This window comes from Sminthopsis crassicaudata, chromosome 2 (genome assembly GCF_048593235.1).
Source record: "Sminthopsis crassicaudata isolate SCR6 chromosome 2, ASM4859323v1, whole genome shotgun sequence".
Classification (NCBI taxonomy): domain Eukaryota; kingdom Metazoa; phylum Chordata; class Mammalia; order Dasyuromorphia; family Dasyuridae; genus Sminthopsis; species Sminthopsis crassicaudata.
In genome coordinates this window covers 543,805,587-543,819,803 of record NC_133618.1, presented here as the reverse complement: position 1 = coordinate 543,819,803, position 14,217 = coordinate 543,805,587, and the positions used below count along the sequence as shown (strand labels likewise).

Here is a 14,217-nt window from a genome sequence, read left to right as displayed (position 1 = left end):
GAAGTTAGGCTTAAAGTCAGTTCTCAAGCTATCATCTCATTTGTACCAAAGCAAATATTTTGACAGCTAGAATCTTTAATACCAGAAAACAGTTACATTTCTATGATTCTTTTTTTTTTCAAGAAATTGATAATTTGGATTATAAATTTTGATAGCTAATTGTTAGGATTATTTTCTCAGACTTTTGGAATGGAGGAAATGGTTTGTCAAATACTAGTGAGTGAATGCTACTTTCTTGAATCATAGAAAATAGGAAGATTGAATAGTAGGGGAAAGAAGAACTTTTTTTAAAGTAAGGAATGTCAGTGAATTCTCATCAGAGTTAGAAGGTATATTTCTCTGATAGATAGATGGATATCAAATTTTGTATCATATAGTCAGAAGTACCAAAATTAGTATAGAATGAGAGAAAAGTGCATTGTGTGCTTGCACACAAAAACATGTATAAGTTAAGTTTTTATCCAAAAACATCTCTTACTCATGCCATTGTCCTCATGCTGGTTCTTTAATTAGTAGCTTTGAGATCAGTACATTGAAAACTAAATGTAAACATGTGCCAGGCTTGAAAATTGAATTTAGTCTTTTTTTATGTATGAAAAGGGATAGGAAAATGCACCAGAATTATAGCTATAGTTTCATAGTTTTTTCTGTCAAGGCACTTCATAAGGGGAGAGTGTTATTCAATTATACATAAGAAAAACATAGGCATGAAACATTTATATTGGCTTATTAGAGCTACATGGAAAGCCCTATATTATGTTTTTTTATTTTTATTTTTCAAGAATTCCCCTTGGAACCACTTATCAGTACCATCGTGGGTAGGATTGTTCCTTGTCCCTTTACAAAAAAGACAAAAGGGAAAATACCACTTCAGATACCAAGCTAACTTAATAACTCTTCTAGGGTAATGAACCTTATGATGGTTTCCAGGGACACTGTTAAAAATCATAAAGTGATTTTAAAAATCAGTATCTACTTATATCCTCATTCTTACACATACATCAGGGATTGACCTGCTTTACACGTAGGAAACAAAAATTGTACCTTAAAAAATAATAAATCTTTCCATGTTGATTCCTCCTTTTAAGGTTGCAGCAAAACAGGCTGCAGCTGCTGCCACTCAGACAATTGCGGCATCCCAGAACGCGGCTATTTCTAACAAGAACCCAGCAGCTCACCAACAACTTGTCCAGAGCTGCAAGGTAAGTATCCAGCCTGACAGAGCATACTGTCTATTGTAGATGATACTAAGAGTGTTACCCCTCTAAGTGCCTTGCTAATTTAGTTAATGGATATCATTCAGGCCCACTAATCCAATTCACAATGGCTCACATTTTCCAGGTGTTCTTGAGTCTGCTTTTTGTCAGTACTTGGCTTTTTAATTTATTTTTTTTCCCAGTTCTTTCTTTCCTATGTCCTGGATTTACTTTCTCCTCTTTTTTTTTTTTTTTTTTTTTTGAAAGATGCAAAAATCACCGCCATTCAGTAGTCCGGCCATTTGAATACCATGAAACAGTAATAAACCATTGAATTTCCAAAGAGCCTTTCTTTTGAAGAGCTGGCTACTTCTCATTCATCCTTTACACATCATAATAGTGTTTCATTTTCCGCTTTGCCCTCTGCCCCATTCCACACCTTGAGTTTTTCATTTCCACTTGGCTTCAACTCCATTTTCCTTTTGGAGTTGTCTATTGGAGCCTTTCTGTCTCGTTTTTTTTTTTTTTTTTTTTTAATATGAGATTCCATCTTCAGCTAAGTAGGCCACAGTAAGCCTGGGTCTCTCAAAAGGACTGAAAATGGTTTGATCTGGCAAATCCTATTGTGTGGCCATTTCTTAGAGATCTATCTATAACATGGTTGATCTTTTATACTTTTAAAAAAAAAAAAAACTAATCAGGGAAGAAAGATGGTGTGTTTTTTAATTTAACTGGAACTCATTTGCCTGCCTCTCCTCAAGATATATCTATGAAATGATTTATATCCACGGTATGGGGGTGATTATTACCATCTCAGAAATAAATTTATCTTTGAAAGGAATTGGACGATCCCACTATGGATGGCTCTCTGAAACCAAGGCCCAAATTCCATATTCCCCCTTCCATACAGCTCTGAGCTCATCTGCACAAAAGCTCTGAGAAATATATGAAGCAAGCACTGCAAAGCAAAAAACCATTTTAGCCTCAGGCTTCTCCCACTGCTTTTATGTGGAGGCTGCTGCTGCTGTATGGGAGAGCTCTGCTGAGTGTGAGCTTGTACCATTGTTTAAGCTGCTGTTCTCCCCATTTTGGTTGCTGCAGGGCCTGTCAAGCAATAAGGATCCCAACAGGATATAGAAATGGGCAATTCCACTTCTCAGAAGGTGCATGAAAATCAAGTTAATAGACTTCTAAAAGAAAAGGCTCCCTTTTTAAAAAAAAAAAAAAAAAAAAAAAGGAAAGAAAAGAAAAGAAAAAAATTAACAAATAAAAATATAGTCAATTCCAGAAAAATGGGAGACTTATAATTTACCAGGTGGAGGCTAACTACAAACCCACTGAGTTATAAAGCTTTTGAGAATCTGGTTAAAGAACGAAATGTCTTGAGATTAGTGAGCAATATATGAGCTTCAAAGGGTTTATTACTTAAGAAAAAAGCCAGGGGTTTAAGTTCTTTTGAAGGAATCATGCCAGGCTGCATATGGAAAATAAGCTTCCAAAAACACGGAGTTCTGATTCTTGCCACCTTTGGAAAGTCTTTCATTTTGGGGGAAATGAATATCCTTGGTGAAGGTGAGGAAAAAAAGGAACTGTATCAGTATCACCTGCCTAACTCATGGAGATGACTTATCGGGAGAGAGCTAAGTGATGAATGCTTTTACTGAGACCCAGGTATTCCTACTTGAAAGTATTCACCATCCACTCCCCTCCAAATTGATTGCCTTTCTTGCTTTGGATTAATTGATGGATCCACTTGACTCCATTTTGGCCATAAATTATGCTTATATCAGTTCAGGATCCTATGAGTGAATGAAAACATTTATTAAGTACCTACAGTGTGCTAGACACTGGGCTAAATGCTTGAGATAGAAATCCAAGCAGTTCTAGTGGAAGAACATAACACTTAAAGGGGAGGTAGAAAGCAGAGAGTAGAAAAGATATGTGTGGGACAGATAGTTAAGAAGTGGCTTAAAGGCTTCCACATCCTGTATCCCAGGGGGAGAATCCAAGCTTTTGATAAGAAGGAGATGAAGAAGAAAGCTGGAGGGCAAGGGACATGGTTTGGAAATGGTCACATTATATGAAAGTAAACAGTTTAAAGTTGCAATTAAATACATTCTGTTAAGTTGAAAGCCCAGTTTCTGTGAGCTAGTTTTTAACCCCTTCATACCTGATAGTCTCATCTGCCAGGAGAAAACTTAACTATAGAGTAAAACCCTGTATTTGTAAAGCCTTCTACAGCCAAACATGCTTTCTAAGGTCTGGGACGTGTCTTTGCCTACCAAGGAGAGTATGTAAATGAATTTCACGTGCAAGAAAGACCTTATACTAGGTTATTTTCCTACTCACTCTGGATAATTCAACATAATTACATTCCCCAGATTACCCAGAGGTGCTTAATTATATTTTCCCTTGCTTCCCACAGGCTGTAGCTGATCATATTCCTCAGTTGGTCCAGGGGGTAAGGGGGAGCCAGGCTCAAGCAGAAGATCTCAGTGCTCAACTAGCTCTCATCATTTCCAGCCAGAACTTCCTCCAGGTAGGTAAAAATTGACCAACCCATGCCAGGACTCATAGACCCTTGTATTTCCATTGTCCTTTGAGAGAGAACATTTTAAAATTAATTTCTTTTTTTCAAATCTGTCTCTCTTCCCTCCTTCTCCTCCCCAAACCCTAATAAGAAAATGAGAAAAACAAAACCTTAATCACAAACATGTATAGTCATACAAAATCAATTCCTTATTGGCCATGTAAATTATATGTGTGTATCAATCTATCTAGATATATTTGTTGTTTATAATCGTTCAGATATATTCATAGTACATTTTGAAATATGTCTCAAACTGCACTGAGTCTGTCACCTCTCTGTCAGGAGCATGGTAGCATGTTTCATCGTGAATTCTTTGGAATTGTGAGTGACATTGTGTTGATCAGAATTCCTAATTCTTTTAGTGCTGTTTGTGCTTATAATATTGCTGTTATTACATAAATTGTTGTCCTTCACTTCACTGCACATTTACAAGTCTTCCCATATTTCTCTGAAACCCTTTCCTTCAGCATTTGTTATAGGACAATAATATCCCATCCCATTCATAAGCCATAAATAGTTCTACCCAGCTTCAGTTGATGGGGCTGCCCTTACCCCCATATTCTGCTTCTTTACTACCACAAAGAGAGCTGCTACTATAAATGTTTTATGCATATAGGTCCTTTTCTTCTTCATTTGATCTTAAAGAGAAAAATTAGAATGTCTCCTGCAGCTTCAACAAATGTTTTGTGGTGGAATCAGACCCTTGAGAGTCTTTATTATTTTTCCAGTTTCAGAGAAGATAGATTGAACATTGTAGAGCAGGATGCTAAAATATAGCAAAAAGCCCTTGGGGCAGATGCACATGATGATCCTTTTTATTTTTTTTAAGGACTTTGTGACTTTTCTTCTTTGCTCTTTAAGGAAAAGAAGTCAGGGAGAGAATGTAATAAATTGGAAATCTTGATGAACAGGCTTGCACTGATTATTGCTTTCAATTTAGAAGTGAGTTAGCTAGATTCTGGAACCCTTAAAGTAGTCAGTCAAAAACTGTGAATGAGACTCAAATTTTTGTATCCCCTTCAAAGATATGCTGGTTCTCTCATATAAGGAAAGAAAAATAGTTGACTCTCTAGGGGTGTGTGTGTGTGTGTGTGTGTGTGTGTGTGTGTGTGTGTGTGTGTGTGTGTGTGTGTGTAGAGAGAGAGAGAGAGAGAAATTTGTTTTGGAGACATAGGATGCAAAGAAATAGTTATCATAATTCATTTTCTTCCTTGGAAACACATTATTTGGTTATTCATTATTATGAGGTCTGTACAATAGATGTAATCTAATTATTAGGAATACAGGATAGGGAGTGATTCCATGAATTTATTGGTTGAAGGAATTCCTTCTAGCAATTCATGTTAACACTTTCTCTGTACCTTATAGTTTTAGAGAATAGCCTAGATTTCTGAAAGTGGCCAGGTCAGGGTAATATAATCACTTTGTGTCATAAGAGGCAGTTGAAATCAGATCTTTCTTCTTCCAAGATCTACTCTTTATCCATTATGCCATGTTGCCTTAATTTAAAAAAAAATGCCATATTCATAATGGTAGTTATCCCTATTCTTTTCAATTTTTCAGTGCATTTTGTTTGTGAATCTGGCTCTTATAAGAAGACCCTTGATTATTAGTTGTTAATCCCAACTTGTATCATGGTAGGATTATGGAGACTAGGGAGATTTTTCTCTCTTATCATTTCCACAGTTTTGCTAATTTTCACGCTCCTAAAGATCTGAATTCAAGCATTCTCAGTATTCTTTCTGTAGCCCATAGTCTTTGTAGAGAACCTATGGGGATTAAGGACCATACAATAGAATCTCCAATTGCTTTCTGCTCATATTTAGCCGGGAAGCAAAATGGTGGCATCTGCCAAAGCCGCGGTACCTACTGTCAGTGACCAGGCTGCGGCTATGCAGCTGAGCCAATGTGCCAAGAACCTTGCTACCAGCCTGGCGGAGCTGAGAACTGCCTCCCAAAAAGTAAGTACACTTTAGATCTGTTAGTATGAAAAGCATTTTTTAAAAAATTGAGAATTCCTTGGGATAGTTTAGGGGTGGGAGAAGATATTTCAGGGTATGTTTTGAGTACTCTTTGGAAACCTCCTTTAATATAGTTGGGTTCTTCCTTTCATTGAGCTTTTCCTCTTTGTCATCTGGTTATTTGTCCCCATCAGTTCAGATAATTCTGTGTAAGAGTCTTGTGTTCTTCTTGCCTCCCTCTGGAACTGGCTCGTACAGATATTTTGAAGGTTGGATTTATATTGATCTCTTCTAGCATTCCTTGAAAATAATTTTGTGTCATTTGAGGTGGTCATTGGTCTCTGTGATGTGTGTGTTCCTTCCTGTTTGTCACATGACAACTTGGTAAACTAGCCGAAAAGATTTTGAGTCATTTCCTGTGTTGCTTCTACTACCTTTGTTGGATAAATGATTCTAAGTCTTGCACTAGAACATCTGACTTGGCCATAGAATATGTCTTTCTTGGATTCCGTTGGCATATAGATGAATGAATGAATGAAGCATTTATGAAAAGCTTACTGTGCACACAACACTAAGCACTAAGTATACATAGAAGAGGCGGCGCGTGCTCTGAAAGAACTCTCATTCTGATAACACATGTGGAAGATTTCAGCTGCAAGTCACGTGGAAAATTCACAAGGTCCTCAGATACAAATGGTCATGCTTCTTTAATGTCATTTCGGCTAATTAAGTCATATTAGTTTTCTGATGCTTAACCAAGTCCCAGAACTTTGTTTTCTGGATCTTCCTTCTCCATCGCCTCAAGATGCTCTTTCTCCACAAGAATCAGGGATTCCTTGTCTAGATATAAATGTTTCCTGCTTTAATTTGTTCTTTTCTGTCTAGGCACATGAAGCCTGTGGCCCAATGGAAATTGATTCCGCTTTGAACACCGTACAGACTCTCAAAAATGAACTACAGGACGCCAAAATGGCAGCTGTGGAGAGTCAACTAAAACCACTCCCTGGAGAAACCGTAAGAAGGGATGAGGGGATGGTCAGGAGTGGTTCCCCCCCCCCCCCCCCAGAGAAGATTAAAGTGACATCTAAAGAGAAAAGAGTGTGGGCTTTTGTCATAGGTGTGGAAAAACCCTTTGGTGTATTTGGTTCAAATTCACTGGTGGTCAAGAATTCTGTTTTCAGAAATACCTGGAATGTGCAGACCTAGACTGACCCCATAGCAGCAGAGAGCTAGACAACTGTGCTGAAGCCTGCTTCCCGGAATATCTGGCTACTCTTCTGTACATATTTCCTAGCAACATGGCTTGGCAGAAAATGGTCATTGCTTTCTTAGAATGCAAGAATAACATTTATATTTCCTCCCCAAATATTCTTTGCAGAGAGAATTATGGATGTGCAGCACTGCATATAATGTCCAACTTCTTTAATATGTTGATTAGCTTTTCATAACTCTTATAAATGTTTATTCTCTTCTAAGGAAGAAAAAAGAAATAAGTGAAAGAAGATGATGTAAAAATAAGATGTTAATAAAAATGTGGTTTTTAAGAAATAACATGCATTAACATACTATATTTGAGAAATAAAGTTTAGTGAAAGACTTTTTGTTATAATAAGAGGGTTGATAGTGCAAAAATGACAGCATCCTGAAGAGAGGGATAATTAATTGTTGAAAATCACAAAAAATAGATAATCAGTCCATTAAAAATAAAAAGGCCTGAGTTCACATCATGTTTCTGTCATTTGCTACATTTGTGAACCTGGGCAAATGATTGAATTTTTGAGCCTCACATTCCTCATCAATGATCAATATCTCCACGTTGGACTCAGTGGCTGCCGTGATCCCTTCTAACTCTGAATCTATGATCCTATGTCCAGAAGACCTGGGTTTTCTCCCCAGCTTTGCCACTGACTAGATAAGTGACCTTGAGCTGTGTGACATCCTTTCTACAGCCCTTTTTTTCTAAAATAATACCTCTTGTGTCTTACCATATTGTAAAAGCCTCAATAGGAAGGCTAGCTGAACATACCATACATAAGCAATGTGATATTATTTCTACTACGGATATGATCTGGGTCCATAATATAAATGAATTCATGATACTGCAAGGTGATTTATGTCAGGATTTAACTCCTATAAAAATGTACCAGTCCCTATATATTGTCAGGCTGCCTTTCTTCATTAACATATACTGATAATGTAAAGCATGTAAACAGCACTCTTTTCTGCTGCTGCTGGGTGAATAGATAAGTGAGTATTTCCAAGCCTGAGATATCCCATTGTGTATTCCTATAAATGAAGTTGCTTTACTCAAAATAGTCTGAAAGCAGTTGAATGCCCTCAGGCGCATTCCATCTCAGTTTCCATTGACATTTTCTGAATGCAGCAAACCTTTTGCATTGCAGATGCATCTCAATTGCAATTTTATATTTTTATCTAGAAATATATGAATTACACTGGCAAGAATTTCTAAAATGGAAGCATATATTTCTGTTGTTGCTACTAAAATTAATTTTTCGTCCAGATTTTTCTAAACAGACCAAGAACCTAGAAATTCTGTCTTTGAATCAATATTCCTAGGATTCTAGATTTAGGATACATACTGTATCATAGTGAAAAGAGAAATGGCCTTAAATCTAAGACAACCTCAATCTAAGGCTCACTTCTAACATGTATTTGGCTATGGTATCCTGGGCAAGTTATGGGACCTCTTGGTATTCTAGGCAGCTCTTTAAATGATAAATTATGGAGACAATACTGATCTGCCTTAGGAAAAGATGTTTTCTCAAATAGGAATTCCTTCTATCAGTTAAATCACAGATCCTTGTTTCTACTGTATTTCCCAAATCTTAGATTATACCAAAAAGACAATTGCTCTAACTCTCCTTACCTTTTTGCAAATGAGGAATTATAAGTATCCTAGAGGTGATGTGTCCAAGATCACCCAGGTGACATTGGATATAATGATAGAGCAAGAATTTAAATTCCAGTCTTCTTATTCCAAATCTTATGTGTTTTTCCACTGGTAACAAGAATGTAGCAACTATATTTAAAAGGAGGAGGGGCAGGAAAAAACCCAACCTTATATATGAGTCTACTAAATGTTGAGACATCCTGCTAATGTTTCTAAGTTTTACATTCAAATGATGATCCTAACCTAGTCATTTGCCATGTCCTTTAATGAGCTAATTAATCTTGTAAAATAAATTTGCATTTATTTTACTTTTAAATAATAAGATTGTCCATTTATCATAATCAAAATAAGGGGTTGTAACTTAGATGAAAAATCAACATTTATGAAGCACCTGCTTAATATATAAGATGGTATATTAGATACTAATGATAAAAAGGGATAAAATAACTCTTGCTTTCAGAAAGTTTACATACTACTAAGGAATTTTTTTTTAAATCTCATTTGCTTCAGTTTACTTACCATTCTCATTCTCCTTTAATGTTTTACTTGTACAGTTTGAAATAGAATAATGAAGTTAACCATTTTGAGAGATCCTTCATCTAAGTGAGGTAGAGGAGCAATCCTTCTGCCTACTTAGTTGATAGGGGAGGTCCTTGGTTCATTCTAAGGATTTGCAATGAATGTTCCAAAATAACTTTTAAGAGTCATTATTATCATTAATAATAAATTAATATGGCCCTTTCTGATTTACACAATTCTAATTTATCACAATTCCCCTTTGAAAGATATATAATAAAGCATGATTAACCCCATTTTATAAATTAGGGAATCATTAGTTGTATGTGGCCATACAACTAATAATCACTAAAATTTCCATATCTGATTTCACTTCCAATGCACTATATTCTGTACCCTATTGTTTCTAAGTAGAAATCTTTAAAGCACTGGCCAATCCTTGTGAGGTTTTTTTTTTTTAATATCATATGAACTTAGTAGGGATTTTTCATTTCCTCAAAATAATATTCCCCATTTCTGTTGTTTTAGCTTGAAAAGTGTGCCCAGGACCTAGGAAGTACTTCGAAAGCTGTCGGATCTTCAATGGCTCAACTACTAACTTGTGCTGCTCAGGGCAATGAACACTACACAGGTAGGCGCTTCTTCATTATTCATAATGCCATATAGTAAATTTATAGCCAGCAATGAACAGAGAAATATTTCATTTCTGAAACCAGCAGCTTTTTACTTGTTGAGTGATTTTATTTTTAATTCTCTCATGCTGATGGTAAGAGTTCCAAGTGTCATTGACCATCATGGATAGAAATTTGTTTTTAGAGGAGTAACTGGGATTAGTTACTGAAATGAACCTCCAGAGTGGCACACTCTAGTCAATTTAGAAAATGTCTCCCAATCATTTTTTTGACAGAATTGTGCTTCCTAGGACTAAAACATAGAAATGTGCATCATCTCAGTGGTTAAGAGCCCTGCCTGGCTTTTATTTAAATTGATTATCATGTAGTGCATCACCCATTTTTTAAGGGAATCCAAGGCACATACATTAATTAATTCTTTGGAAAGACAGTAGTCATCAGTCTTCTGTCTGTTTGTATTGTGCTGTTTTTTTTTTTGTTTGTTTGTTTTTTAAGTTTCCTCCTTCCATACTTATTCTTAACTCTAGTTTCAGATCTAACTAAAGTTATTTCTTAATGTGTAAGCCAAAGATCTGGAAATTAATTTACATAATCTATTTTTCATTCTAGAAAAAAATTGAATATTGCATTTATTGCTTGCCATTGCAGTGGGTGATGGATGGGGTGGGAAGAAGAGCAATTTGTAACTCAGAATTTAAAAACAAAAGTTAAAAATAAATAATAATTTTTAACATGTTCCTTAAGAAAAAGAATTTTCATGGTAATTCTAAAAAAGCAAACCAACCTATTTTCTTGTCAGTAAAAACAAAGAATACCACCATTGTTGTGTAGTTTCATGTTTAATTGATGTGACTTTTAAAAGTATTTTCTTTGATATAAGATTTAATGTGATTTATATATTCTTCAGAAATCAAGTGTTCACAATCATTTGTCTATACTTTGTTTATACAGATAACGGTCCAAATGTGAGTGCTGTATATGTCATTACTTAGACATTAATTGCATATTGTCTCCTTTTTTAGAATGTAAGCTACTTGAGGACGGGGATGATTTCATTTTTGTCTTTCTTCAGTGCCTAGAATGGTGCTTGAATATATTTCGTTATTGTTCAGTCGTGTCTACCTCTTTGTGGTTCCATTTGGGCTTTTCTTGGCAAAGATGCTGAAATGATTTGCCATTGCCTTCTTCTGTTCTTTTTACAGATAAGGAAACTGAGGCAAACAGGGTTAAGTGACTTGTCCAGGGTCATATAGTGTCAGGGGCTGATTTGAACTCAGGAAGATGAGCCTTCCTGACTGTAGACCTAGGGTTCTATCTGTTGAGCCACCTAGCTTTATATATTAATTGGCACTTAATTAAAGACTTGCTTATTAATTGAAGTTTTTTTCCCCCATAAAATGAATGATGGGGATATTCATTCTTATAGAGTAATCTAGCAGACAATTAGTCTAGATGTACTATACATTGGCAACTAATTTTCAGAGAATTAGAGTATAAGAAAATTCTTATCACAGAAAAAGTCTTAAACTTAATTTTCCCTTCTTTCATAACTTAGAAGGTACTTCAGGATCTTGTGTAGCCCAAGAATCTTCATTATGAACAGTATTTATCTCTATCCTGTATCCCATACATTTTCTGTATATTTGGTCTCTTTAGAATGATCATCAAACTTGGATTTATGAACTGTGGCCAAATCTCAGTTATAACATTTAAATTCTATGTGAACCTGAGCTAGTTACTTAGCTCTCCTGAATGAAATTAGTTTCTTCATCTGTAAAGTAAAATTAGTAACCATTTCATATCTATCTGTATCATTATAATAAGTCTGAGTTATCATTATTATAGTTAAAGAAATATTTACTGTTATCATCTTTAACAGTCATCCTTAAGGTCTTAGCCCATCTCTTTAATTACTGCTTTCTTTTGTGTTTAGTGCTCCTTTTCAAATTTACTCTCCCTCAGAGAGCACCTCAGAAGAAAGGTGGTATCTTATTTTCTGCGTGTGTGCATGCATTCATGCACGTATGCATTTTGATTGGGGGGAGGTTGCTTCTTGTGTAACTAATATAACCACTTCATTGACTTTGCCATCATTGGGCAGGATTCTGCCTCTACAATTTGAAGCTTTCTCTTTCTCTCTTCAATACAGGTTTTTCAGTAATGCTTTGGGTTCAAATAGACAGGGGCTTAGTATCTAGTTTAGGGTCTTGACTATAATAGGTGCTTAATAAATTGAGTAATTTGAAGGTAATACTAATGGAAGATATGGAGATAGTGGTGTTGTGAGCTTTCCCTTTATTGTATAGCTACTATGGGTAAATTAAGGCTGGGATAGCTTCCTGTTTCCATCTAGGTTCAAAAATAGTAACTGGTCAATACATTTTGAATGAATGAATGTGTCATAAAGATCAGCCATTATAAGGAGTTTCTTCTGTATTTAATCTCACTAGTGCATATTTCCCAGACACTGCTATTGAACATAATTTAGGATCCAGATGGTGAGGGAGCTGCTGAAGTAATTTATGGCTTCATATGCTTTTTCTAGTTTTTAAAAAAATCGCTTTGCAGTGCTTTCCCAATCTTAGTCCTCGCAATGGAACTCACTTTTTAAGCCTGTCCCCGTGATGGTCACTATTTAAATTGTTATTGCAAATTCAACCATTGGACAGCATTAGATTTTTGCCAGGGTTTTTTGGTAGCCTTTCTTAACCTTTATTATGAGTGGTTTTCTCTTGTTTGGAAACTGAATCATGCTGTGTAGATCCTCAAGTGCTATGAGTTCCAGAAGGAATCTTGAGCAGAAATTATTTGGGATGAATGTACCTAAATCTTTGAAATTCATGTTTTTTTGTATGCTTCCTTTTTAACTGAGTTCGTTTCTCACCATTGCTTTCTAAATATGGTCTTTATCTATCATAAAAATATGTTTTGCATCAAATGAGATGCAATAGAAATGCCTTTTCTAGCTTCCTTTACCAAGCTGTTTGATACAGCTCTTTTTGTTTAGGTATTTCTTCCTTTTACCTCCTTCCCTCCCTCGCTCCCTCCATTCCTTCCTTTCTTTCATCCTTCCATCTATCAGGCAAGATATCTTGGAGTCTATGGGTTAGATTTCTTTCTTTAGTACCATGCCTTAAACCCAAGTCACTGTGGTTCTGGCTCTCATTGGGCTAAGCCCTACTTGGTCATTGTTTGGACCTTGATTGACTGAGAGTAAATGTAATTAACAATTGTTTCTATTTTGGCCACAAACCTGGAGGGTTTCCCTTTCCTAGATGGATTTTTTTTCCCTTAAACTAGGGAAGAGGCCATTTGTTGCCTCATTTCTTACCTAACCTTAATCGCAGATTGGGCTTTGCCTCAATCAAACTGAAACCTGTTAATAAAGACTAGGTTAGAAAGGCTCAGGTCTCCCACTGCATCCAGGCCCATCTCCAGTCCTCCTGATCTCTATCTGGCCGCTGCACCCAGGTGGCTTTGGAGAAGGTAAGGCGGGTGACTTTGCCCAGCCTCACTTAAAAGCCGTTCACTTATGTGTCATGCACCTCCCTGATGTCATGGTCATCTTCAATAGTGAAGGATGAACAACAACAACCATTATGTCCTCTGGATGTAAAATTAGGTTGGATTCTATCATAGGTGAGAAGTAGGGAGATAAAAAGAAGATATAATTCTGAGCTGAAATCAATCAATAGGAAAGCACTTGCTAACCACCCACTCTGTCTCAGGCACTATAATAGGTTCTGGGAATGAATTCTAACAAAAATATTTGGAACCTTAGAGATCATCTAGCTTAATCCTCCTTATTTTATAGCTGAGGAGGTTGAGGTCTGGAGAAACTAATTTTCCCATGTTCACATTTTTTGTAATTGTCAGATTTTGAGCTAGAAACCAAGTCTTCTTTTTCCTTCCCAGTGTTACTACACTCAGCTTTGTCTATAAAGAAGAGGCTTATGTCTAAAATCAAATGTCCATTCTACTCATCTTTTATTCCCATTAGCCTCACTTATTTTTGCATATTTTCTCATGAACATTTTGTCAAAAATCTGCTCCAACCCCAAACTGCAACAACGACAAATTATTTTGTTTAAAAAGTGTTCCAGCCTGTATAAACTACGTTGGAAGCTTGCTTGATAAAGTAGGGATTGGGAGATTTGTAATTTGCATTCATTAGGTTACAGAGCTATATCCCAGCTGTGTCATTTCCTAAATATTTACAATTAGGCAGCCTGAGATACACCAACACTGTCTCATTTATGTATTTTAGTTTCTTCTGCTCTCTTTTTTGCACTACTGCACCTCACTCTGAAATGACAGGACCACCTACTGACTCAGACTAAGCCATAATGCTTCCCTGCTGTACATACAGAGTTTAACTTTGAACTGTCTGAAAATTATCACATGAAGGTTG

General features: G+C 36.1%; 1 protein-coding gene across 1 annotated transcript in view; it reads left to right on the top strand.

Annotated features, from left to right (window-relative positions):
* TLN2 (talin 2) overlaps positions 1-14,217 on the top strand; it is a 528,019-nt gene that overhangs the window by 379,421 nt on the left and 134,381 nt on the right. The window contains 5 exon segments of the mRNA XM_074294922.1: positions 1,089-1,202; positions 3,622-3,735; positions 5,613-5,747; positions 6,633-6,761; positions 9,703-9,805. Of these exon segments, the coding sequence (XP_074151023.1) occupies positions 1,089-1,202; positions 3,622-3,735; positions 5,613-5,747; positions 6,633-6,761; positions 9,703-9,805 (595 nt within the window).